Source organism: Alosa pseudoharengus, unplaced genomic scaffold (genome assembly GCF_046254945.1).
Source record: "Alosa pseudoharengus isolate Yale_2024_CS ecotype anadromous, Long Island Sound unplaced genomic scaffold, YU_APseudo_1.1 YU_APseudo_1.1_scf_3, whole genome shotgun sequence".
Lineage (NCBI taxonomy): Eukaryota > Metazoa > Chordata > Actinopteri > Clupeiformes > Clupeidae > Alosa > Alosa pseudoharengus.
The window spans coordinates 24175413-24203283 of record NW_027468718.1 but is presented as its reverse complement, the minus strand read 5'-3'; the positions used below and the strand labels follow the sequence as shown (position 1 = coordinate 24203283).

The 27871-nt window shown below is 44.7% G+C and overlaps 1 protein-coding gene across 5 annotated transcripts in view; it reads right to left on the bottom strand.

Moving 5' to 3' along the window:
* mid1 (midline 1) overlaps positions 1–27465 on the bottom strand; it is a 31856-nt gene extending 4391 nt beyond the window's left edge. Inside the window, exons 1-4 of one of the 5 annotated variants that reach the window (XM_076263661.1) lie at positions 27329–27465; positions 8065–8798; positions 2387–2482; positions 1587–1694 (exon numbers count right to left, since the gene is read on the bottom strand). In XM_076263661.1, the coding sequence (XP_076119776.1) occupies positions 1587–1694; positions 2387–2482; positions 8065–8742 (882 nt within the window). In that variant the 5' untranslated portion in view covers positions 8743–8798; positions 27329–27465. Of the gene's footprint in view, positions 1–1586; positions 1695–2386; positions 2483–8064; positions 8799–10561; positions 10904–14973; positions 15113–16306; positions 16448–18538; positions 18624–27328 lie in introns of those variants that run through there. The other 4 variants (XM_076263663.1, XM_076263659.1, XM_076263662.1 and 1 more) reach the window with 4 other exon arrangements.
* Between the last annotated feature and the right edge of the window lie 406 nt (positions 27466–27871).

The following is a 27871-nucleotide window of genomic DNA, read 5'->3' as shown; positions in this document are numbered from 1 at the left end:
CCTCGTGTGTGATCCTTTTTGTGTGGGAGGCTGCGTCCTCCCCTGTTTGTGTAGTGTGTGTGCGTGCTTGACCTGCCCTGTTTGCATTGTGTTCTGTGTCTTGGACTATCTGTGTCCCGGCTCTCGTTCCTAGTGAATAAACCTTTTGATTGGACAACTGTGTGGATCGCTATCAAATCGTTACACTATTTATAGGCCAATAATGGTCTCAAGGTGCTTTACAGAGCCCAAAACCTGAGCCCTCTAGTGAAGCATTTAGGTGATGGGAGCACGGAAGAACTCCCTTTTAACAGACAGAAATCCGGAGCAGAACCAAGCTCATAAGAGTGGTCTATCTGCCTGAAGCTGGTCTACCTCAGTAAACTCAATACAGTTCATTCTTCCTTCAGGTTATTACAATAATATGTGACCTGTATATTAGTCTAATCAAACATACAAGCTTTTTGATATTCCTACTGTGTGGTTGGTGATGGTAAATGCAGAGTTACAGCGATGCCAGTCATGCCACCAGGGCCAAAAAGCACACAACATTTATTCAGCTGTTTTGATGACGCCTTGATGGACAGGACATGCTTGAGCTGGTCCAACAGGGAAGAGAGGCTCATGAAATTCTTTCCCTCCGACTCCACGTTTTTAATTCTCATTTCCATTCCAGCGCTCCCCATGGTAACCGCGCTCTTGTTCCATCAGGGCAAACGGCAGCCCTTTGACTCTGCCACGAGGTGAGGAAGGAAGCGGCGCTCCTCTGGGAGGGCTTCAGGAAACCACCCTGATCCCCCAGCAGCATGAGACGCCGCTCAGCATGCCAGCTGGGCCCCCCGGAGACCCGCTTAATGACTTTCTTGGGGGAGAGAGGAAACAAAACTACTTACAGTGCGCTGATAAAAAAAGACGCACGTAGCCTACCACCACATCGCAAGGCACTAATAGGAGAACTGTGTTTTTGGAGTGCTGTGAGCATGCGGTGTGTCTCTGCTCAAACATGAATACACTGCTTATGCGTGAACACGAGGCTTCAGTTCCAAGTAAACAAAATCAACATAGTCGACCAGCCCGTTCCGACTTTTCGTTTGGCCCATGGGATGAGAACACGCGAACTGACTGTAAAATCTCCTTCGTGTTGTGTCAACATCTCCTGCACTCTGCCACTGGGGGAGGCCAAGGTTGATTAGCCTGGGGAGCGAGCAAGGCGGGGGAAGCGAGTCGGAACATGCCCGCGCGCGGCCCTGCGGCAGCCTGGCCCATCTGCTCGCCCTGATAAGCGTCAAAACGAGACAAAAAGGCCACTTGAATAATCAGGGAAATCATGTGCACTGTTAGGCCATGCACAGAAACCCACTGGAGCTTCTGGGTTGTATCAAAACATCAACATCAACCGTCAGACATGCTGGACCATAGAATGTGTTGATGACTGAAACCGTGATTGAGATCAGGTGCTGAAATAGGCCCATCAGTAGCTCAAAAGTGCATCCTGTACAGTAAAAGGCCATATTGCTTCTTCCCCTCTTCCTTCTTGTTTATTCTTCTAGCTTTATGATGGCTTATTTGTGTGAGTAAAATGAGTGTAGTGTGGTAAGGTACAGTACCTTCCCTTCCTTAATTTTGGAGCCGATGATCTGTCTCCTTTGTTGTATGATATCAATCAGGACATCACATTCCTCAAGAAGCTTGTTCTCTTGTCGAGCCGCATTTACCTGGAATTGATTGAGAGAGATTGATCATTTTTAGGATTCAATCAAGCATGTTGTGACCTGAGGGCAGTGGTCATTTGAGGACACATTTTTGCATTTGAGACCATTATACATGAGAGACTTTTGTGTGAATATCTATTGACATATCAGCATCTCCTTGGTGTGATTCTGACTCGTCACTGAACCCGCATTAAAAAATCATGCAACTATGTTGTTTCACTGGAACGAGGCACACATCTCTCCAACTGACAGAGCAGGACACAGGCAGGTGAAACCCAACAGAGCATGCAGCCATCCCTCCACTTCACACCACTCCTGCACGCTCATTAAGAGAACCAGGCCATCACGAACCACTGCTTAGATCAGTTAATATGCTGTGAAGTCCGCTCATGCATGTGCAGTACATGTGAGCCTGGGACAGATGCAAATGTAACAAAGCTCTACTATAATTCTTTAAATATCCTAATCTGCTTTACCACCACCGCACACATTACAGTGTGTTTGCTGCATGCATTTATTTTAGCCTCAAATCAGAATGATAAACTACACATGCATGATATTGGAACAAAAGTGGAATCCTAATTTCAACAAAAAAACACAATGGAAAAGTAGTCAATAAAGCAGCGGCAGATTAACTGAGAATGAACGTATAGGCTATATAGCATATGGTGAGCCCAGCCTGAGGACAACATTACCTCTACATGTTGACAGGTCTGGATCAACTTGCCCATGAGACTCTCCAGCTCATTATTCCTCTTGATCAGGTTGCTAAGATTAGAATCCAGAGTTTGCTGAAAAAAATCAAACAGTAAAATATATGCGTAAGAATTTGCATGTAATTTTAAATACTCCTATACGCCAACATGCAACAAATGTTTTCAAATAAACCCTAAAAAATAAAAGCCCTACGCTCATATCTGATCACCCAGCATGGAGCAGTCCTGCAGACTGAATGAGCCTGTCAGATTGGTTTTATGATCAGTCTGCAACACCAGGACAACCCCCCACTGCCAAAGTCCCCATCATCCCGTCTGAGAGCTCCAGCCCAGGCAGGCGAAGACTAGAGCATCTGCCACTGATTTAGGAAACTGGAGCATGTAAACACCCACCAATACATCCATTAAACATGGACAACACTGCACTCTCTAACCAGAGGAGTCTGGATGTACAGAGGAACTCATGTATGTTCATACGCAATGTTTCTTGAGTATGTTGGTTGATGTTTGCTAATAATGAGACATTAGAGTCTCTGTGCAGATTACTTGCACGAGCCTCATGGGTAAGTGCTGACCACTGAGACATATGGAGGGGGAGAGAGGATGTTTTGAGGGTTGGAGTATGTTACTAGTTCATATGTGTAATCCTGGATGAGCTTAATATTGTGATTATGAGAAAGAGTTTTATAGGACTCCTACAGGAACAGGCTATAAACATACACGGTACTGCTATTGTTTAAATTACAACATTCCAGTGATGCTACACACTGTGGTAGCCTTCTAACATATTGTGGCATTTCTAATAGAGAAATCTACATTTTTATCATTAATAACCTTTTTTTGCGGGTCTCACTGAACTGTTTCAAAGTGGCACATAGGATATGCTATGCACTCCCAATGTGCAGTAAAACATATTATGCTGCTATTAATGTCCGAGAAAAATGAACATGCAAAACTTCACTGTTCACTGCCTCTACATTTTGAAGTATACATGAATATTCCATTTGTGAATTCCAATGGTATACACAGCATCTTAAAATATACATACAGTGTATTATAACGTGTCAACACTGGAACAACTTTTGATTCATATGACTGCACTCAGCAGAGCATGCTCTAATGTCTGCTGCAGAGCTCAAGTGTGGTTGACGGAATGAGCAGGGGAGAGTAGCCACAGTCCACACACAGTGGATTAAGTCACAGGGTTTTAGGAAACAGGGCAAAAAGCCCTTTCAGGTCAGGACTTCTCATCCTGCAATTTCATAAGGGCCCTGAGTCACGCCTCACGGCGCTCAGAAATAGCGCTGAAGTTTTTATCATAGCCGCCCTCTCAGCCAATCATTTATTCATGCCAAAGCAAAGGTGATGAAAGCCAGATAGTGTGGAAGCAGCGGGAGGAGAACCTCTCTTACTGGATGTGTGAGAGGAGAGGAGAAAAGAAGAGAGGAGAAAAGAAGAGTAGAGAAGAGAAGAGAGTCCACCTTCACACTGAGACCTTCTGATTCAGTGCAACTTTTTAGGCCTTGCTTTAGAAAGGACTATTTTAATAATAAGTGTTATTATTTAATTTACCAGGGAGACAATAGATTGAGATTTCTACAACATACTAAGTGTTGAATTAATTTGGACATTTTTTGACATTTACATTGAATTTTGATATTTCTCTGAGAATGTAATAGATATGGATGCGAGTCAGATTATGTTATGGGGTGGTAAAGAGAGCTCACATGTACTGCATATTGGCAGTTTGATAGCCATGGTCAATTACGTCAGATACATTTTTTAAATGAAATGAAATATTCCCATCATCACAAACACTTTACGTGGTAGTAATGCTATTGTGTGTTTTGTCATGACAAAACAAAAACAAGCAAAGAAAGGTACACAAACAAGAACAAAAGAAAACCTAAAGAAAATGTCAGAAATCAGCACTACGCAAAGCAGTATAGTGTCTGTAAAGAAATCAGCACTACGCAAAGCAGTATAGTGCCTACTGCAAAGAAATCTGCACTACCCAAAGCAGTATAGTGTCTACTGCAAAGAAATCTGCACTACGCAAAGTGTCTACTGCAAAGAAATCTGCACTACCCAAAGCAGTATAGTGTCTACTGCAAAGAAATCCGCACTACGCAAAGCAGTATAGTGTCTGTAAAGAAACCAGCACTACGCAAAGCAGTATGGTGTCTACTGTAAAGAAAGTGTCATTTTAACTTTGGTAGAGATGTTATAAACAACATTGATAGAATAATACACATTGATTAAATAGAAACTAATCCAGAACTCAGTCTTCAACATAGTCATCAAACACTATTATTTCACTGATGCGCTATGTATCAGGAGAGAGATGAGGCAAAAGGTTTTGGATGGTGCAGGAATGTGTCAATGTGCTTGGAATGGACAGGACATGATGTTTGTAGGGAAACTATCAGGTCTTCTGTCAGGAAGGAAAAGAGGCTCAGCACAGCAAAGGTGTGGAACCACAAGGATTTTCCACCTAGAGGAAGCTGCCATTCTTTCCCTCCCATCATTTTTAATCACTTTCCATTTTTTAGTCATTTGCAGCCCCACGGCCCTCTAGGGGAGCACACAGATAGAGAGCTGTGACTGTACAGAACAATAATAAAGAAGAGGAAACTCAGGAGCAGGTAGGTGGATACCTCCAGTGACTAATGGTATGCTCTGCCAGTGCATGGCAGTCTGTTACACAAAATCACATCTAATAATATACATTAATTTAACAGAATTCCTCATCATTCCTTAAATGCTTGTTTGGTGAAATAAAAAGGCCCAAATTCCCCTTTCATCACATTATGCGATGCAAGTGCGACTTTTGAATACGTCAGGCTTTGGCTGTGATAAGCTGAAAGGGATGTTAGAAAATCGGCCTGTGTTAAAACGCTGCAAGTACACAAGCTCTTGCTGCATTGCTAACTATGTCTGGGATGCAACCAAATAGGGTTATGACGCTGTCTCTTGGCAGGACAGCGCAGCAGCATTGGACTCCTCTGTGAGTGGTTCAGAGCAGCGGATGTTGTAGATAAAATAATATAAATAAAATTGGACATGTTAAGTGCAGCTACTTTTGCAGTGCTTGCTGCATTAATATTGCAAAATAATTTGTATCCTCATGTCAGAAATATTTTTGGCCCTTCTAAAAATGCAACATTTTGCATTATTAATACATTTTAAAGCTATTTGTTTATTTCCTGAATTGAAAAAGTTCCCAAGAAACAAGAACAGATTAACTCCATCTGTTTTCATTTTGAATATTCATGTGATTACTGTACTTGTGACATCAATCCTAAAAAAAGTCTCACACTGTACTTGTAACATTTACAGATATTAAAGCTAAAGGTTTCTGCGGAAGCTGGTAGATTACATTCTTGCATGTCAGCATAGAGAGAAAATAAGAAATTGAGTTTAATTACATGAGTATAATTGCTGTGTCATACTGCACACCGTGTTCTCAAACGCTGCGCGTCGGGGTCCAGTTCGCCCTGTCGGGACTTATTTTCCCAATAATGACCGGCGTTCTATACATTATCCCTTACACATCTTAAACTAGTGTGATGGGAGGGAATTCTGAATGTAAAAAAAAGGTGTGAAACCACATGACAAGAGAACAGACCAATCAAAGTATCTGTCTTTCACCCAATCATTGGGCTGAGCAAAATTTTCACAGACAAAACAGACACAGACCAGACAACTGTCACACTCTTTCTGTTACCTTAAAAAACTGTCTGTTGGGAAAATAGATAGATCTAATACAGACGTAACACAGATATAAAATAATAATGTGATAGTTAAAGATTCATCTCTTAAGTGCAGTGTATCTTCAAAGTGGATTACAATTACATAAATACATTTATATTTGATGATCATGACTTATGAATGACTATCCATTTCCGTAGTTCAGTGCAGGATAATGATGATATTCAAATGCCAGGTGTATCCCGTGGGGATCCCGTAAGATGGGGGAGGTAGGGGGTTTATGCCATAAAGATCACCTGGTCGGCTTCCTCCTGTTCTCTCTCCTCACTCGGAGAGCGGGCAGCCTCTCTCTGCACCATGACAGCGTGATCAGACAAAGGAGAAACGGTTAAGTCTAATGTCCGTCTCACCTGACACAAAACAGCTTGTTTGCACTGCTGTGGCTTTAGGGGAGAAGGTGGGTTGTTGTGGACTTGCTCAGGATGCATTCATCAGGTGAGCAGACAGGCAGACACAGTGCACAGTAGTGCAGGTACCAACGTGGAGGAGTCACTGTTTCGTTGCAGGGGTCCATGCATATGGTATAAAGTGGTGAGGGCAGAAAGGTCAATGAACCAGCAGGTTGTGATGTCCTATATACAGTAGGTCCACATAGAGACAGTTATCCACACAAATACACAGCAGAATTTGTACGGGTGCCTCTGTGAAATTCATGGACCAAGTTCATGTAAGCATTTTGCCTACCACCCATTCTGAGAAAAAATAAAGTGCTACAGCCTAAATGACCTCAGATGCTCTCCACTTTATACTGACAATTAATTGACTGTAGGATAAGATGTATGTTTTTGACACATTTCAACCACATACACTACAGTACAAAGGGTTCATGCAAGACCACTCGTGTGTTATGAGGAGTAATTGCCACAGGAGGGGAAATTGAACATCACAGCTGTTCAAATCTACTTAAGCATAGACCATTAAACAGATATTTAGGAGTCTTTAACGAAGCCCACAGTCTGTTGGCAAAATATTGACCTACTGAGTCCAGCATTTTGGCTCGCACAGTTTCTCTTTTAGAGCTGTGTAGGGGACTGTCCGGTCATGTTTTATAGCTGGGCTGACTGACAGCATTTCTAAGTCGTTACGAAGCATGCGATAAAGGCTCTACTTAACCCAAGATTTGTGTTGGTGATGTATTTTATTAGTATTAATTGTGTAGCAGAGATTGTGGAGAAACCCTTCACCAAACGCTCCGAGTCTGAGTGCTCTGCATAGTTAAAATGGGTTCAGACTGGAGCTTTGGTGAAAAGACACATTTACTGAGGATCTGAGTCAGGTCAGTTTGTATGGGCTGCTGCAATAACATTTAGCCTTATCTCCTAGATATACTGTAGGTCAAAATATAATATAATAATCAATGGGGGTAAATGTTAATGTCACATAAAGAAACATATCCAGAATATCAAATTACTTTTTTCTAAAAGACGTGCCTCCGTGTTTTGGCAACGGAGGAAGAGAAATGCTATAAAAGATGTATATCAATAAATGATTCATTCCACAATGTATTTTGAATCACACGACTAACTTGTTGACGGAAATATTACTCAGGGCAATACATACGCATATGTCATTTTATAGAGCAGATATTGTGTTCTTTGACAACTTACATGAATAGTGTTGCAGTGACATACAAGATCTGACTTCAAATCATGCAGCTTGATCCATTTACTATGACTTATTATTTCCATATTGCACAGATGGAATCAAAATATAGTTTTAAATATTGTTTCCATAATTTTTCTTTGTTGTGCACATATATACTGTATCATAGTAAGTAATCTACTTTTCACTTTTTAGAAATGTGTAAAAGGATCGGCTCCCCCAGCTCTCCTACACTCTTGATGCGGCTCCCATGCGTCCAGCCTGGCCTGGCCAGAGACTCTTACCTTGAGCTTGTCGTAGCGCTCGTTGAGCGCGGCCACTTGGTGGTCACGGTGGCGTCCCACCAGCTTGCAGAGCGAGCAGATGAGCTGCTCGTCGGTGACACAGTACATGTTGACCTTCTCGTCCTCGTGCTCCAGGCACATGAGGCCGCGCAGGTGCTGGTCAGGCAGCGGCTCAATGAGCCGGTGGCCAGTGAAGGGCTTCTTGTTGGGGTGCGTGGCCTTGAGGCACTCGTCGCAGTAGGACACCTCGCAGGTGACGCACGTCTTGACCGCGTCCTGCGGCGGGTCCTGCTCGCAGAACTGGCACTGCACGCGCTCGCCGGGCGAGGTCATGGCGGGGCCGTCGGTGGCGGAGGAAGAGGCGGCGCGCTCGCGGCGCGTCTCGCTCGGGGAGTTGGGCCCGCTCAGCGACGCCTTCTGGAAACGATCGATAATGTTCTGTAGGGTGACGTTCCGTTTGAGTCCCTCTAGGCCTCGCGGGCTGAGGGTGATGACATAACGACAGGTTGGACACTGGAAAGCGCTGATGGATTCCACGGACTCGTTGGTCATGCAGTGGGACACCAGGATGCGATGGGCGCAGTGGAAGCACAGGCTGTGGGCGCACGGCAGCAGCAGCGGATCCTCAAAGAGCTCCAGACAGATTGGGCAGGTCAGCTCCGACTCCAGTGTTTCCATCTTCAGGCGAAACAAAGCGGTGTCGTCAGCGAAATCCAGGGAAGCTGATCAGCTATCTGTGGGGATGACACACAGTTCAATTAGAGGGGATGAGGAGGGGGGGGGGTAGAGAGACAGAGGGAAACAAAGAGAGAGAGAGAGAGAGAGAGAGAGAGAGAGAGAATGAGAAAGAACAAGAAACACTGTGAGAGAGGTTGAAGCTGTAGGGGGTTGTCAACTTTCACAAGACACAATTTAATGAGCACACACAGTGTTGTACTGTATATGTGCACAAACAGAGGCTGGCGCAGATACACAAATGAAATAATACACCATGGCCACAGCGTTAATTACCGACGTTACGTATACAGTCTCAAGATCACTCTGAATATTATTAAATGACCTCAACTTTAAGAACAGTTAAGCCAAATTCAGCCTTTGAGATGCAGATTATCATGAATAGATTTGGTTCCAAATGAGAACATGCAAATACATCAACTTTGGAATGTCTTTTCATTTCATGGTGGCTGATATAATTAAGTCTGGGCTTATGCTCAATTTTCCTTCAACCAAAACAACCATGGGAGGGAACACAGCACTGTAAACAAACTCCAAGACCTCTCTGGTTTGTCCTTCTTTTGATTATGCAATGTGCGGACAGGGGCAAATAGCTTGTTCAAAACAATGCCCATACACAGGATTGTGTAGCATGAGTGTGCGGGCCTCCAGTGCCGTGGGGTGGCCTGGCCAGACAGCTCGGTCAAGCAGAAGGCTGGGCCACGCCGGCTCTCTGCTGGGTTTCCACGCAGCGCTGGACACTAAGCCTTTGTTACCGGCGAGTCAGACACTACACAGCTGCGACGGGGCAGTCTGTGCCTGCCTTATTTCACTGGGTGAACTCTACCTTCACTCATTAAGTGTGAAAGAAGTTAAAGCTCATTATCAGGCCAGAGAGGCAGAGACGGGCTTTGAAGTGGCAAAGATACAGCAATTATGCCAAGCAGTGGGCCAGGGATTGTTACTGAAATCCATTCAAAAGCCGGGCAGCTCTCTGTTTGCCATTGGAATACAAGAGACAATTGTTTCAGGCAGTCCCAGGAGTCCGACACAGACATTGCATTGGTCTGCTGGCATTTGGGACACTTTTTGTTGTAAGTCTGATAGTCATTTTTTTAAAATGTGTCTTGATAATGACTGACCGCTAATCAATTCCTTTCTGATTCAAAGTGTAACGTGTACTAAGTCATGAATGACTAACAAATGATAAATAAATGACAATGTATCGTCATAATGGAAATGTTTTTTTACGTTTGATAATGCAAAAGAGTTAAAATATTCATTACTTTGAGATGCAACAATTACTTTCACATTTTATACCATGTGGTTTACATGGTGTCTGATGTACGCGGTTTACATCATAGCCAGTTAAAGCATCAGTATTTGAGATGAGCCTGAATATTATCTGTATAAAATACGTCTGTGCAAAGTTTCTGGATGTGTATTACACATAATCTACATGACACCTACAAAGTGTCATTTGGAACTTGAAAACATCCTTCAGATCAATATCAGGTCAGAAACTGAATACATATCTCCAATGAATGATTTATCTGAAATAGCCTGAACAAAAAAAAACCTCACACAAGACCGAAAGTTCATCTTTAACATATCTGACTGAAGAAAATATAACACATGCGTTTGATATTAAACATGATATACTGTAAGTGTCTCCACGCATGTCAATGCAGTCGAGATAAGAGAAAACACAGAAGAGTGCATAATAGGAAACTGCCAGTGAGCAGTACCTTGCACACACACACACACACATTACTTTACCCACCGATGGATTTCGCCCCGCTTTGCGCTGCTTAGACATTTTGATGGCTGAAGAACTTCTGACCCCAAAAATGAAAGCGCATTTAGAGGAAAAGCACCCCTCTTTCAGGACAGGGGATCCAGATGGCATGATTGTCCATAACCCACTAATCCAGCGGCAACACCAGCTCACACTGAGCAGCACAGAGTAGAGAGGGAGGGAGAGAGAGGGAGGGAGCGTGGGAGGGAGAGAGATAGAGAGAGAGAGTGAGAGAGATAGAGAGAGAGGCAGCAAGCACAACAGGAAAAGCTGCCCGACAATTCCAGGAAAGCCAGCTCCACCTAGGAGAAGTGACCGGTGCAGGGAGCAGAGTGACCAGTGCAGGGAGCAGAGTGGGGAAAAAGGAGAGAAGAGCAGAGAGAGGACAGACACAAACACAGAGAGGTGAGAGAGAGAGAGAGGGAGAGGGAGAGGGAGAGAGAGAGAGGGAGAGGGAGAGAGAGAGAGAGAGAGGGAGAGAGGGAGTGAGAGAGGGAGAGGGAGAGAGGGAGTGAGAGAGAGGGAGAGGGAGCAAGAGTGACAGAAGGCGTGCAAGTAATCCTGAGAGAACGCTATTGTGAGAGATAGAGATAGAAAATGGTAGACAAAGAAATGTCAGCGATGACAGAACTGCACAAGGAGACAGAAATGATGAGAGAAATAGAGAGAGTTCTCTTGGAAAAACTCGCCAACTGTTCCACTGGTTTTTGCTGTCAGGTCAGAGTCCCATCTTCCTTGTGTCCTGAACCCTTTCTCTCTCTCTCTGTCTCTCTCTCTCTCTCTCTACACTTAAAGTTAAAGTGAAAGTCTCTCCTGTCCCACCATGCCGGCATGGGGGGCCGGACTTCACACAGCTTTGCCAGCGCAGATTAAGAAGGAGAAGAAGGGATGACACGCAGCAGGGTGTGCAGCATGAGACAGGAGTCTGTCTGTCTGTCAGGCAGCAGTAGCAGCAGTAGCGGCAGTAGCTCAGGGCTCAGTGCAGTGCAGCAGCATCTCTCTCTCTCCCCCCAGCCGCACACAGGGCAACGGCTTGACCTGGATGCGCGAGATTACATCACAATCTGCCACATCCATACCACAAACAACCACCACCACCACCACCTCTCACAGTCTCAACAGGATTTACGTAAGAGTAAGTGCTAAAAACTTCATTAAAATTTCACAGATCTGTGTGTTTGTATTTTTAATTCTCCCTCCATCTGATTATCTAACTTGAGACTCATTTGAATTGTCACCAAAATGGTCATCAAGTGATTTTTTAAGAGGGATTAAGCCTAAAATGGTGGGTGAAAAGCCTAAAAAAGCCTACAGAAGGGACATTTTCCTGCCCTTCCACCACCTCATCACAACATCCACATGTTTCAGATGAAGTCATGTTGCCAGCGTGGACACACCGCCCGCCCCTCCCCGCTGGAACATTCTCCTAAAAGTAGATCACTTCACACCCATCATCCCAGCTGAGACCAGCTCATTACATCTGAGGTCACATGTAATGAATGACTTCACGCGTTCCCCGTCCGCTGCTGCATTCTAACCTGACGGCGCTTGGGCAGGCCGGTCCATCTGGCCCCCATGTGCTGCCTCCTCAACCCCACCAGCACAGCTTTTACATGTGAACACTGATTGCTACTATAGCTCTCGGCAGCCCTCCTTGCCTGAGTGGTGGGAATAGCCCCCTTCTGACACACACACACACACACATCCACGCTGAGGGCATCAGAGACATGCCTTTGCGAATACTACACCAGTGGCGAGGGAACCCGCCTGAATGGCATGCGAGCGAGCGAGCGAGTGACTGAGTGAGTGAGAGTGAGTGGCATTCCTGGCCTGGCTCCTCAACAGGCTCCCTGCTGGGCTGGAATGCGGGTGTCAATGGAAGTCATGGAGGGCTGAATGGAGCTCCATCAGGGCCACTCACGGCTCTATGGCTCCTAATGGAGCTGGATGGCCCCCTGCTCATCTCCCCTCTACCCAGGCTCGCCCACTCACATGCGCTCGACTGGAGCACTGCATGCCTTCATATCGCTATGTGAACGCAGCATTGGATGGCCCACCAAGAGTTTATTGGCAAAGAATTGTTAGGATACTGCAAAAAATATATTTAAATATCTGTCGGGATAAATATATTGTGTGCTTCTTGGCTGAGGACATGTAAATAAAGTCTGCGTGGCTGCGCTCGGCCATCAGCCTATTATACAGTGCCAAAAAAAAAACAGTAACCTTAATTTAAATGGACGTTGCACAGGATGTCAATGCCAAATAATGTTGGCACCACTTATTGACTGGACACATGGCCATAGCCTTTCATGCCTCTCAAATGAAGCTTGCAGCTTGGCACAGAGTGGGGAAAATGAATGAACGATCGCTTGTGACTGTAGATCTGCATAGTGATTTAGAATAGGCTACAGTTCTTTGTATCATGTCATTTAAGGGCATGAAATGAGGTACCGTGCAAAACATGCTGAAATACCATGTGTGGTTTGTGCTGTGCAGATTTTGGATGCCACTCTGACATTGGATATGCACGACCAACAATGAAACAATAGTTTCATACAGACAAGACTTCCAGGTTTCCTGAGTTCAGGAGAACGTGCCAGGTTGTGTCACATGCCCTTCAGCACAGTCAGTAAACCAAGGACGCCTGGCCTGGACGCTTGACTAAGACGCTCAATCTCACTGGGCAATCCTGAAATCTTAGCAGTATCCTCCTCTCCTATGCTCTCCCTGTCTCTTTCACTCACTGAGCAGATCCATGCTGGTTATCTGTAATCCACTCTCAGCAGCATATCTGTGTCCAATCAACACTCTTTCATGCTCTTCACTAAACAACAGAGGAGCGGGCCTATTTTCCCCCTAATGTGATTGGCGACTCGGGCGCGATGATTAGACAGGGTCTAATCTCCTAAATCTTCACCCTGGACGTATCACAGTGATTATCAGCATGATTATCCTCATTTTGGCCTACATTCACCGGCTGCACTTCGTCTGTGCCACTCGGAGCATGTGGTTAGTAAGAGCTCCGGCCCGTGTTGGACAAACACTGAACAAACAAGCTTAAACAACAGGATAGAGGCAAAGCACTGCACACCATTAAAGTCATTTTGCAGTCATGCTAAATGCATGAGGCAGATTTGACCTTCAGTTTCCCTTCCTAGCATATCTAAGTGATCTGAATGCCTTCATTAAGATATCCATCTCTTCCCGACATGCAGATAAGCTCCTGACTGCCTAATGTGGTGATCCAGAGTGCAAATTAGCATAAAATGAATTTAACTGAGGGAACACATGAACTACAGTATTTACACTGAGTTAAAATGCTATGTGCTGTCAAATGAAGCCCACTATGGCAAAGCTGCTTTTTCTCAAGATGCTGTTTTCTTGGCCTACGTTTTGGGGTCTCTTGGCAGGAAAGCTGCCTGTTACCTGGAGGCCATGGAATGCTCAGTGCAAAGGCCAAAGATTCCTTGGCAGGGCCTAGTGTGCACAATCCTAAACAGGACACTTAGGCACATTCTTGTGCATCCATAGGTCAGCAGACTGCTGCCTGTTCTTATTAAAGAGAACATTCATAATATGCTAACAATTAAAGATCATTATAGAAATATATTTCCCCCTAAATCAATTATATGCCTTGAAATGGGTAGATATTAAAACAACATTGTGTCAAATTATTAAGGAAACTGGAACTGAAAAAAAAGGTTATTTGACTGTGTAACTTAGCAGAACAACGAGCATTTACACACAGAATCTTGTATCTATGTGGCACATTTTCTCTGCGAGATCAGACAGTGGAAATGGGACCCGGCGTGAAGCATTCTGCCAGGGGGCAGGCACACTCTCTGGGTCATCCTGGTCAGTAATCCGAACTCGCCCACTTCCTCCTGTGGTTTGGCAGGTGGTGTCTGCAGGAAAACACCGTTTTCTTTCCATAGCTGTGAACTTAAGCAGAAAATTCCTTCCAAAAGAGCCTGTCCTTCCTTCACTACCCTCCCATCAGAGGACTGCAGACCAGAGTGTCCCAGGGTCAGGTTGAAGAAAGGTCCATAGGAGGGGGAAAAGCTAAGTCCAGCCTTTGGTCAACAGTCTCTTTCTTAACCACAGTCCTGAACCTGCCACTTTTCATGGAATGTAATTATGGCCAAACGAATGGTTAAATACAGGTGCTCTCATGGAACACAAACACAACACTATTCCATGCAGAGTTATCTCTGTTGTGATATACTCCAAATGTGGAAAGATATAGAAAAATCACAAATAAGTAGCAAACATTAGAAGACAGCAGAGGAAAATTGTTGATATGTTCATGAAGCCAATTCATGTCTCAACATTGCCACCTTGCGGTGAATCTGTAAATTACTATAGGAACCAATAATGAAATGTCAGAATGTACTCACCTAAAATCCTTTCCATATATTCCCTTTATAGAATTTAAAGAAACAGGTTAGCTGGTCTATTGTCTGTTTGAAACTGAAAGCCAGTGGAAGTCAGGGAGGGCAAGCAGAGCTTTGGCCTCTCACTCAGCCCTGGTCTCTCTTCAGCTGCCACAGAGAAAGCTATAGTCTACCAGAATAACAACTTCAGGCGTTATAAACGCAACCACACCTTCATTCCACATACAACTCAGCCTTCACATTCCACATACAACTCAGCCTTCACATGTAGAGTCATGACCGGTTTCTGTTTATGTAAAACAACAGCCCAGAGCCACCCCAGCAGTTTGGTTTCCACGGTGACCCCCATTAGATCGTTTGGCCCTGAGGTGAGGAAAGGCATGCTGACCAGTGTGGGTCAGGGTCTCCACGCTCTGAAGTCCAGTTAATAGATGATCAATTATCTGCATTTTTCACACTTCCCTTTTGAGCCAAAGAAAATAAAGAGGCTTATCTTTTAAGATACAAATACACCAACTAATTAAATTGCCTGAGGGCATAAAAGCCACTTTCATGGTTATTAAACTATTCATTGAAATACGCTGGTGAAGAATCAGATATGCAGCATTTTTTACCGTCTTATCTCAGCTCAATATCTAACTCCACGGACTTGAGAAAGACAGCCGACTAAAGAGCTTACTGGATCCTATTTCACATGTTGATAAAAGTACACCATTGGTTCTGCGTACACACACACAGTTCTAATGTGAGCACACAGCAGTCCTGTGGGAGCGCACACACACATCTAACTTCTCAGCAGTTTGGAATGCCAAGCTCACAAGTCATACAATGCATGAACACACTCTCTTCACACATCATAAAGTGAGATGAATGTGTAGAAATCAAACAATTATAGAGCACACAGTTCATCAGTGTGGCTATATGCCACAGAACAGTCATTTGGCAACTTTCCATGTGGCATTTATATATTTTCATTTCAGTAAGTATATTATAACTTCTGAAGTCAAATTCAATTATGTAGATGAATGCAACCTACACATGTCATTTACTTCACTAAAGTCGGGTTAAAAAAGTCCAGCAAAATATTTTACCATTTGTAAAACCTGACAACCAATTACAGTACTTATGTCCTACTTTCTTTGCAGGTTACAAGGTTAAAATGGAGCAAACACACTCACATACACTCACTCACTCACACACACACACACACACACACACACACACACACACACACACACACATACACACACACACACACACTTGGCAGTGCCGCTGACTGAAGGACAATAAGTCTTTGTAACAGGTATGCATGTAAGACCAGTGATGTTCTCCTTACCTGCCACATGGTTAAATTCCCATTATCCATTAACAGAGCAGAAGAAGAATAAGCAAGCTGGAGGCAGAGTCCTGATACAAACGTCCACAGAGGAAGTCTGTGAGAAAAGTGAATGCTTGTGCTCTGACTTTATTTGTTTATCACTATCTGTATTGCTCCTTGTGGCAGTTTCTGAATCTGAAGCTTTCCAGCTCAGCCAATGGCAGAAGGCAGGAGGGGCACTGTCCAACCACCCGCTCTCTTTCTGTCTAATAGAATCTGTCACCCACGGCTGTGGGTGGGATTCAGCTCTCCTAGCCAATCAAACATCAGGGGTGGGATCTCCAGAAGGACTGGTATGTCTGATAGGAGTTGACAGAATTCAGGCTTTGCAGTTATGTGGTACTGATATAAAAAAAAGGGAACTGCAGTGAAAAATATGTTGAAAAAGAACAAAGTTCAACAAATAAAATAAGAAAAAAAAGTAACAATGCTGAATGAGAGAACAAGCAAAAATAAGTCTGTACTTACACACAATGACACAAAAGCAGGAGAAAGTCATTTCAGACTAGCATCAATCAGTCTCTGATATTCTGACATTCTGGGTTCCATCTACTTCTTGTCTGTGTAACTGTCAAATAAGCAGAGTGGCTGCCCTTGGTTGGTTGCTCTCTCTCTCTCTAAGGCGTAATCCATAACCCAAATGACGTTATCTGCTCTGTTCATCAGTTGTGTCTTCTCTCTGCCTCCACCAGATGCTTGTCTCGTGAGGCTGGCAGTGCACCTCGAAGGTGAAAGCACTGTTCTCTCTCAGTAGTGTCAGAAGTGAGTGAGATTTTTCCACATGATCAGTTGGCATTAACAGCGGTATTTTTTAGTGGAGATGTGTGTCTCATACTCTGTTTATGCAAACAGTATTTTGAGGGCTGTGAATTCTTCAGGCTTCACTTTGAGCAGTATTGTCTGTGTCAACCACATGGAGAAAAACATAACATTACTTTTGCGCTAAGCAAACTCTTAGTTATTTTGCAGAAACACAGTGGAATTTGTTTGTGGTGGAGGCCGTGGAGAGTAGGGAGAGCAGTCCTGGCTGCCTGGCATCAGCTCTCTCTGTTGCTTATTTCCATGCTGTGGTTGTGGGGAAGAATGCAGCCCTCTCCACCAGCGGCCACAAGACGGCTTTAGCAGGAACAATTCAGTGCCATCGCTTTTCATTCACTGGACTCAAAATTACAGGCTTGGCGCTCACTAAAACTAACTGACTCTGTCTGATCCATACAGGCCGGTCAGCTCACTACCAACGGTCATTACTTAGCTATTAATATTATATTGTTAAGTTGTAAAAGCTCTAAATAGGTTTCTCAAATACTCTAATCTAAGAGTTATCACATTTTTCCCGGGTGCGGCCAGCGAGCACCAGCCCAAGATTAATACGCTAATACCATTTCATTCCACAACAAAGTCCACTTCACAACAAACAAAGCCACAGCATGCGCCTGACAGACTGAGGCAGACCCTCAATCCCCATTTCAATAACGTGAATTATATGCCCAAACTTGGACCTGTAATGGGGATTATGCGGTCTTAACTCTGGTAAACCACTTCACTGTTTAATTGCCATCTCATCACTAAACACTAAAGAAGCTTCTGGGATTAGAGAAGTGTGACTGGCTTCCGTATTACCTTTTAACAAACCCTCTAGTGTCTTACTGTGGGTGGAATACATGGATGGAAGTCGAGATGAATAAATGTCATTTACTGAAAAAACAAATATATGAAAGATATGATTTTACAACTACTGTACATATGATATATGATTTTTGATCAGTGTCAGCATAGACCGGAGAAATCATTATCTGCTTCTTCATCCAATGCATATCATGACTTTACCAGTATTGTCACCAAAAACAGAGACCTGATTCAGTCAAGTGAACATGCAAATGAGAACACAGATACACTGACATTTTTCAGATTTGGGGAAAACCATTCTGAATCCTTGGTAGAATTGTCATGCAAATGATCTTGAAAATGTTAGAGGCAATAGCTCAGGAAAAACAGTCCCCATATCTAGTGTGAAGCATATAGCACAAGCCTGAGATGAAATACAGTATCTGCCAATGAGCAACGCCTCCCACGTATCCCAACAGCCCACAAATATTCCTCAGTCTCCTGCCTGGAAACAGACCACAATGCACCCGAGCGAAATACATTAGAGCTAATGACAGAGAAGCATGGCAGGGAGGATTGCCTTACCAGTCTGACATCCACCGTGTGAGTGACAGCTGAACACACAATGCTGGGGACTTGAAGGAAACTGCTGAGAGCACCAGTTTCCTCTCAGGAGCACTCTCTCTCTCTTTCTCCCTCACTCTTTCTCTCACTCTCTTCCACTATTCCTTTTTCTTCTTTCTCTCCCACTCTCTCCCCTCTCTCTGCAAGTCTCTCTCTGTCGGTCAGACTCCAAGACTAGACTCCTGCCTCCTTCTTCTGCCCCTATCTCTGATATTCTCCTCACAGTTTCGCAGACACACACCACTCTAATCCATTCTGGAGAGGAAGCTGAGGAGGAGGTGGTGGTGGCAGTGGTGGTGTATTTGTGTGTGTGTGTGTGTGTGTGTGTGTGTGTGTGTGTGTGGGGGGGGGGGGGAGTGTTGTTTGTCGTCCAAATGACTCCAGCAGCTCCAGCGACTTCTCAGGCTCTCCTCTCTGTCTTGTTTTGTTGGGCCGGATCATTAGCCGGTCCCCGGGGGAACAGGCTGAGGTAAATAATCCCCCCCCTCCAGCGGGGAGCTGTCACTCAGCCCTGCCGGACGGGACGGCCTTGGGACTGGCTGCCAAGGAGGCACCTCTGATTGGTAATTAGGGGACGGCGGCACAGGGGACGGCAGAGAGTTTTGTCACCGCGGGATGCAGATTGAGCTGACCAGCGCCGCGCGCACATAATGGGGTTTCATGGCAGCCCTTCATTTGCATGGCAGTCATGCCAGACATGGGCAGACTCGCACACACAATGGCAGTATTAGTGCTTTAATAAGTCAATCAAGGTTTCTGAATGAAGTCTCTCTCTCTCTCTCTCTCTCTCCACTGTCAGGGTCAGCTTAAGTTCTGCGACTCATCAGAGTTTCATTCACCTGTCAATTCGATTGACTAAACTATGTTATGCAACAGTCCAAATAAGTGGAGCGATTGTGTTCTTTTTTGTAATGTCAGTAATTTCAGTGCCTTGTGTTAAGATTTGCACACGTGGCCTCTTCGTTCTACATTGGAGTAGCACAGAGCTCCATGCATGATGTGACATGCTCTACAGTCCTATTTAGTCATTAACATTTCACATTATGTATTTGGCTTCAGAACAGTTAGTCCTGTATAAGTGCATTCAAAGTGTGTTAGTCACATACATAATGTTGTCTTTTTCCCTTTCTTCTCTGGCAGTAAGCAGTGGGAGAGATCTACACATATTTTACGTCTCCTGTTACCATGGCGGTGCGTAAGTGTTTCTCGCTGCATCTTGGCATTTGCGTCCAGCAGCACTCTAATCTTTTCAGAGCCAGGCTTCCAGCCTAGCAGATGAAAGGCTGCTTGTTTCCTACCCAGGCACAGAGCTGGCTCCATTCTGCAGCTCCCCCACACTCTCTTGTGTTTGGGAGAGGGCCCAATGGAAAGGCGCGGGAGACGGGGGACACTGAAAAGGAAGTTGTTTACTCGGACGCATTTTTTCACGAGGCAGTCGGACTGGTGAAGGGCCTGTCTGTTTGTAGTGACCTACACAAAGCCCTTAAGTTGACAGGTTGACATGGAGAGGCACACAGGTTGTCATGGGGGCACTTCTCAGAGATACTTATCCAACCCGGGGAGAGGGACTTGAGGCTGTCAACTCAGCTTAAGTGATGTCAGCCAGTGTCCTCTGGCTAAGTATGAATTATGTGTACAACAATGTGTACAAATTAGGTTCAGTACCTGTTTATATTCATGTGTCATTTTTGTAAGTGTATCATTGCTCATGTGACTAAGCACATCACTTGCCAGTACTGCATGTGGCCAATACTCATATGTACTCAGAAACACTCACTGATGTTTTGCAATACATGCTCTGCACTGCTGTGACTTTTCTGACCAAAACGTGTGGTCACAGTGCACAGCAGTGATGTAGGGGGAGGATCCAGTACACAATATTACTGGCACTATCCGCATTCATTCTGATGGAGCGCCCTTGAAGTGCATTAGCCATCGCAGTGAAATGGACCGGCACAGGGAGCTTCAGTGGAGCATCACCACACTGTTGACACAAGAGACCCAAGTGCTCCGTCTCCTAATTAGATGTGCCATTTCTAAGCACTGCTTATTTTTGGGATGATAGGTTTGACTGATAACAAGCAGTTACCATACTATCTGAAGGTCAACTCCAAAACCTTCATTTTGTCAGGGACTATGGCTGAGTGGAAACTTTGAATCTGGTGCATTTGACCTATTCCAAGAAGACATTTCTGGGTTGTGGTTAAGATGCTGTCTCCAATTCGCCCACATGAAATGCAGCTGGATTCTCAATTTTCAGTGACTCACAAGGCCTTTTAGAAAACAGTGGGGGGAAAACAACTGTTTGGAGGATACAGAAGCCACCTTGGCCGGAGAGCTGTTTATGGGTTAGGAACACAAGCTTTGGATTTCTCCATGTATGAAATATGTCCGAATGAATTGGATGGTGGAATACTGATGAATGGGCAGTGCTTCTAGTCCCACTGAGGATGACAAGGTGGCAATGATGATGATGCTTCACGTCCACTTTCCTCCAAAGACACTCAGAGCTCAACAGTGTCTCTCCACAGAGGCAGTGCTATGGCAGGTCAACAGCATCAGCCATGCACTTCTAAACACAAATCATACTTACAGTCATATAATACTCATCTCAATGACTTCATACAATGGCATGTGATACAATGGCATACAATGGCATATGATTATGCTTTATCTTCTGATTGTTTTTTAATAGCATTTATGCACACCACAGTATCTTTACTGGCTGCTTGATGCAGTGAAGAATGTGACTGTAATAGGTCCATCCTTATGTCCTTCCACACAAGCACACATGAGTCCAGTCAGTCTAGCTAAATGTATGTCATCCTACGGGCAAAGGGATGGAGGGATGGACCAAGCTGAAGAAATCTGACATCACTCTATGCAGACTCAACTGGAGCACCAGCCACTGAGACAAAGCTTTATACATTATTGATATGGCATGGTCACCAAATGAACTGCGCTTGCCCTACATAAAGACAGAATGTAAACAGTGCGTACTATCAAGTAATTGCGTAAATTAATATTCAAGCATTTTTAAGAAGGCCATGCATGGCCCGTGGCCATTCGTGAATGGGTACCTCTTGCCATGTGCCATAAACATCTTGCTGGATTACAACAGCATGAAAGCAATTAGAGATTTAAAATAGGATTAAAACAATTTACTTGATCATATTGCTATGTGGTGCATGATATTGTACACTTTTGTATTGTACGTATGCGGTCGTGTCCATGCTTATTATAACTGTGTCCTCATTAGGCTGGCATCTAATCAATCTACACTGGAATCATGTATGCACTGAATCAGCCATTGTCTAATAATGTTTTACACAAACACACTGGAAGTTAGTGTGTAAAGACCAAATTTAGAAGAGAAAAACACAGCAGGAAGGCAAAACACGCTCTGATCTCCCATGTCTGATGAGGTTACATTGGAAGTAGTGAGCTACATCAAGAGAATTAATGAGCAACATCTTGAGAAATAATCTTGTGATAACTCATCAAGATGTTTGTAAATGAAATAAACACATGCATAATTTTTCACAGCTAAACACCCCCAAATACAGCTCCATCTGTGTCCTTCCTGATGATGAATCTCATTACACTTCTAATGAACTAACTGGGTCATACATCATGCTGGCGGAGCGCAAAAGCACGGGGAAGAAGTACTCACTCTCTCTGCGCTCTGTTGTTGGCCCTCTGCAAATGGATGCAACTCTTGTACAGTATAGGAGGCAATGGGCGGTTGTCCCTTACACAAGCACATGTCCGAAACTCTGATTCCAAACAAAACCCAGTCACCTAGCCAGCGTGGTCCCTCCCCCTCCCCCTCCCCCGCCCCTGCCCCCGCCCCCGCCCCCCTGCCTCTGCCGCTATGTGCTCACTTTGGCGTGAAGCGTGCGGGGAAGCGCCTCTTCCTCTGGGCTATTTCATGGGCTCCGGCTCCAGTAATGGTGGGCGCCACTTTGGGCCCTGACACGCCCCGCTCCCCTCGCCCTGAAAAAAACAAAAGCCCAGCAAATTGGGGAACAAAGACAGAGGGAGCTGGAGGGGGGTGGGGGAGGTGGTGGTGGTGTGTGTGTGTGTGTGGGGGGGGGCCTCAGGGAGCCGATTGTGATGAGGCGGCCCAGATAACCAGGCTGCGTGGCCAGATGGGGTCAGTCGGAGGGGCTTCCCCGCACCGCTGGGCCCCATGTGTGGTGCAGAGGCTCCCGTCAGCGCTGGGCCTGGACCGGCTGGCTGGAGCAGGAGGAGAGGAGCAGGAGGAGAGGAGGAGCAGGAGGAGAGGAGGAGAGGAGGAGGAGGAGGAGAGGAGGAGGAGGAGAGAAAGAGCAGGAGGACAGGAGGAGCAGGAGGAGAGGAGGAGAGGAGGAGGAGGAGGAGAGGAGGAGGAGGAGGAGAGGAGGAGGAGGAGAGGAGGAGGAGGAGGAGGAGAGGAGGAAGAGAGGAGCAGGAGGAGAGGAGGAGGAGGAGGAGGAGGAGAGGAGGAGGAGGAGGAGAGGAGGAGGAGGAGGAGGAGAGGAGGAGGAGAGGAGCAGGAGGAGGAGGAGGAGAGGAGGAGGAGGAGGAGAGGAGGAGGAGAGGAGGAGGAGAGGAGCAGGAGGAGAGGAGGAGGAGGAGGAGGAGGAGAGGAGGAGGAGGAGGAGAGGAGGAGGAGAGGAGGAGGAGGAGAGCTGATGGGCTGCACCAAGACCAGGAGGCACGAGAGGAGAACGGGCGACTCCGCTCGGCTGCTGAGTGGCCGGACGGTACGGATTAATGGAAACGGGAATAATCACCGAGTGTGGACATCAGACCACCCATGGGGAGTATCAGGAGATTAATGTGCCATTTATATTCACAAATATTTGCCAAATGAGGAGATTTCTCTTACTTTCTAGTGAATTAGGTCAGGCACATGATTGGGATGCTTTCCACTGGAGTGGGAGTGGAGAGCTTTTCCAGCATACTATATCTGCTATACGGTGAACTCGCTATATTTGATCCATATCATCTCCACAAAATCTATACTTCCCTATAATTAGCTACAATAGCTTGCAGTAACGCCAGGTCACTCTCCAGAATGAGCTCCAGTGGGCGCTGACCTAGAACTGATTCCTTTGCTGTTGGAACACTGAGTGCCTAAGTCTGCCAACACGACCGGCCCTTAGGTTTCAGATGCCAGAACCCTCCCGTCCCATCTCCAGAGAAACAGCAAACAACTCTGATCGATACTGACTGGGCTGATCATGGAGCAAGAGCTCAAAGCAGAGAACAAAGAGACTGATACACGTATTACCCAAATGGACAGCGAAAGCTACAGGAGTATCACTAGAAAAAAAAAATCCAAAATGGCTGCATTTCAATGGAAAAAATCCAGTGTGAACATTTAGATGTTCTCCAACTTTTTGAGTAAATAGATCAACAAATAACGCAAACTAAACAATGTCTCTAGTCATTATATTGAAATATTACAGTTTTATAGCCACACTATTATTGTAATTGAAAACACACCCAGACACTTGGAATGAACAATTGTGTTGGTCCATCATAAATACTTTTACTGGCATTTCCAGTAGAGGATCAGACTTCAGACTTCAGAGTCAGTTTTTCATCCCCTGGGGCCTTGCATACTTGCTGCCTGGAAGTGGGGCTGCAAAGGAGCCTAAAGACTATATGGCTGGTAGGGATGAAGAGCACAGATGACAGGGGAATACTCTCCCTCTTGGCAGGAGATTCTATCCCACATTTGAAAGTGTTTGGGCAGTGGGGGATTCAAGGAGGATTATCAGGGACCTCCCTGACCTTCCCTGATGGTGGTCTTTTAAGGGCAAGTTATAGGACTCCCAGGACACCATCAGCATCACCATCATCTCAAATATACATACACATGTACACAGAAATCAGTTGCTCACAAAATATCAATTTTGATATGTTTTCAGTCAGTGTACGTATATGCAGCAACAAATTAAATGGGAGTTTACAAGCAAATGCGTAATTCAATATCCGACTAGAAAACATTACCAACTGTGTAAAACTGATCATCAAATTGAAAATACGATCTGCTTGGACTCAGGACTGACGACAAGGACTATCACACTAACAATTCAAAGAACGGTGGAATGACATCTAGAACATCAGATCATGCATTTTTTTGGTTCTTCCATAAATAACATCCAAGAAACGTCTGACTTAATGTTTGTGTCCAGAAAAATGAATCTGTCTTTTGTTGGTTAGTGGTAAATTCTTCACATGCTGCTGGTTGAGACATTTTAATTGCTTCCAGATTGTGATGGATTTATTGAAATCTGTGGGGACGTCACAATGCTAGATGTTAATGAAGCCTCAGCCTGTCAAAGAGCACACTGCAGATTTAGTGCAAAATGAAGTCCTGAGAGTGAACAGAATGATTTGACTTTCAATGAAAAGGAATGGTTTCACTTTACATCAAATGAACAGTATTAGTCTAGCATACTGCATACATGATAAACTGCCCTCAACCAACTCAGGATCTGTTTCTTACCTACTCACAATATATTACATACCAGATCTGCATGCCATCTCTATAAACAGTCACAGCAATATCCAGTATGAGCAGTATGTCTTGGCTATACTGCTCAGTCATACTGCAAATCAAGTATTACCAAGAAAACATAACCCATCAGAGATTCTGCCTAACGCACTCTCACACACAGTTAATATTCTTTTGCCACAAACAGAACCATGAGTCTTCTGGTATCGTGTTTGGAAAACACTATTTATCCATTCCTCAAGATTGAAGAGATGAAGTGATGTCAAGTAAGACCTAAAGCATGTATGAGCAATGGTTTCAGAGTCTTTCCATATCTGAGAGATTTTCTTGGAAAACAGGCTCTCTGTCATGAAGGCTTTCAAACCAAGGGCTCAAAGTGTCTCCATGCTCCATCCATCTGTATGGTGCAAGAACTGCGCTGATTCAAAAACACAGATGGTACAAAATACTGGCAGGGAAATCATACTGTCAGAACCTACAGTAGGCAGTGTACATCTGCAAGCACCAGCTCTGTGACAGGTGTGGGCTGTACTTACCACAGCACTTCCAATAGTTATCTTTACTAAAACACCTCATGCCTGTCCTCTTAAGATACCAGTGTTGTAATGAACCTGAAGCTAATCATGTTGAAACTGAATGTCTTATCATTGCCAGGGCATGCATTCGCTAGTCATAAAAATGCCTTTGCATTATTTATTATTATTTTCTGTGTTGCTTCAGAGACTAGTCTTTACAGGAGGTGGTAGGGGGTGTTGCCTAGTACTGTGCTTGCGCATAGTTTAGATATTGTATAATAAAGATGGTAACGCCTCAGTCTAATGTATATGGCTGTAAATATCCCTCTCTGGATTGAGTTCTTGTTTTGCCATTTCAATGGATATGAGTTGGGGTGTCTGGTAATCCAGGTAAACCAGGTAATCCCAAGGCTTGGATCAAATCCAGTTAACCCTTAGGGAGGAAGACATTCAAGCATTTAAAGCAACACCCTCTATCGGCTATAACCGCACTATGCAAGTTTGCCAGATTGGGTAGCGGATCTGTAGTTTGATGGAATGAGACATAAGAAACTACAAATTTTACTTGCTTCTGATGCCGCAATCTGTGGACATCGTTATTTGCAAAGCCGGTGCTGGATAATCAAATTACGTGCGTGCGACAGAGAGAAAGTGCTTTGGTGTTGCTTTAACTTTGCTACATCAGCACTCATCCCAAATCTAGATTACAGAAGTTTGATTTTTATTAGAGTCCAGCGGTCGGATTCAAAGAAGGTAGAAAAATGCAGGAGCTGATGTTTTATGGTCTAATGCACAACATCTCACTCCTTACATGGCAAGGTGTTTCCAGACCATATGATGAGACATCTTAGGAGGACCAGACAGAAAAACACTCATGGACTTCCCTTCACTCACAAGTCCCAACATGTATGACACCAATCAATCATCTCACTAAATGGAAGAGTTATGATAAACAGAGTGGAAGGCCCTGATGTTTTGCTTTCTCCAAACCATAGCGCTGTGTTTAATTTAACAGTGCATTAGCGAATTCACACTATACATGTCTAACGTTTGCTAAGCAGGCCTGTTAAGCAGTGAGGCAGGCAACAGCCCCTGCCTCTACCTTTTAGTAAGCTATTAATCGACTGTTTGCTCATGCAAGAAACAACTTGCCCAAAGCTGTTTGTGATTTATTCCTCTCAAGTGCACATCCTCCTCTCTCCTCTCCTTGAAAAGCTAAAGTCAGCTCCTCTGGCTGTACATCATTCATCTTGATATTTGCCACCCAGGCTGTGACCAGTAATTATTTTTCCAAGTGGAAATCCATAAAAAAAACCCCCATTAATTTCAGGGGCCTAAAACTATAATGAAATGCAATAACTACTTGGAGGCATTATGCATGGGTAGGCCCTGGTTTAAAAAATGAACGTAAAATGGATTTTCATACGCTATATCGGATGCTCTTTCATGTTTGTCAGCTCGCAGCAAGTATTTCCTGTAAACAAACTTAACTTACTTCACAAATCCACACCCTTATTTTGCTCAACAACTGTTAGCATCAATCCTATTCAACAACAACAACTGATGTTCCTTAAACCATTACTATTCCACCAACATACTTGCACATCAAGCAAAGTCTCTCCAGGAGTGGCAGTGTCTGTGAAACAAGTCCGACTAACAACACTATTGTCCAATCATCAGTTGAGAGTCACTTGACTGTCCATAAACTAACAGCACCAGTCTTACCTGCTCCCCCATGATTTCCCAGGGTGTGGAGTCTCTCAGAGGGACAGTGGCAGTCGAGTGTGTCACGGAGGGTGTCCGTCTGTCTGTGTGCCACGCTTGTGTGTGTGTGTGTGTGTGTGTGTGCGGAGCCTCTTCTCCTCGGTGGAGCTGCCGTGGTCGTGCAGCTGGCTTTGCCTGAGCTGGGTGTGTTCGTGCATACCTCTCTGACAAGCCCACGTGCACATCTGCCCTACAGGTTTCCAGAGAAGCGCCAGGAGTCTCAGGGATCTGCTTTAACCCTCTACATGCTGATAGGGCACCTGGTGCTCCTGGCAAACATTTGCCATTCAATCTCACATAGGTCAGCAGAAATGGAAGATTATTTAAGCGCAGCATTTTCTCTATAGGGGAAAGTACCTTCATGTTGCTGATTCAATTCTCTGTGAGTGTCATCAGTGTGGATTGCTCCAGTTTGTCTGTCAGCATCAAATGGAAAAGATGGGAGCAAGCATAAATGTTCAAATGCTCTTGTGGTCTTATCTCTCAGCATATCATTTCTCCTAG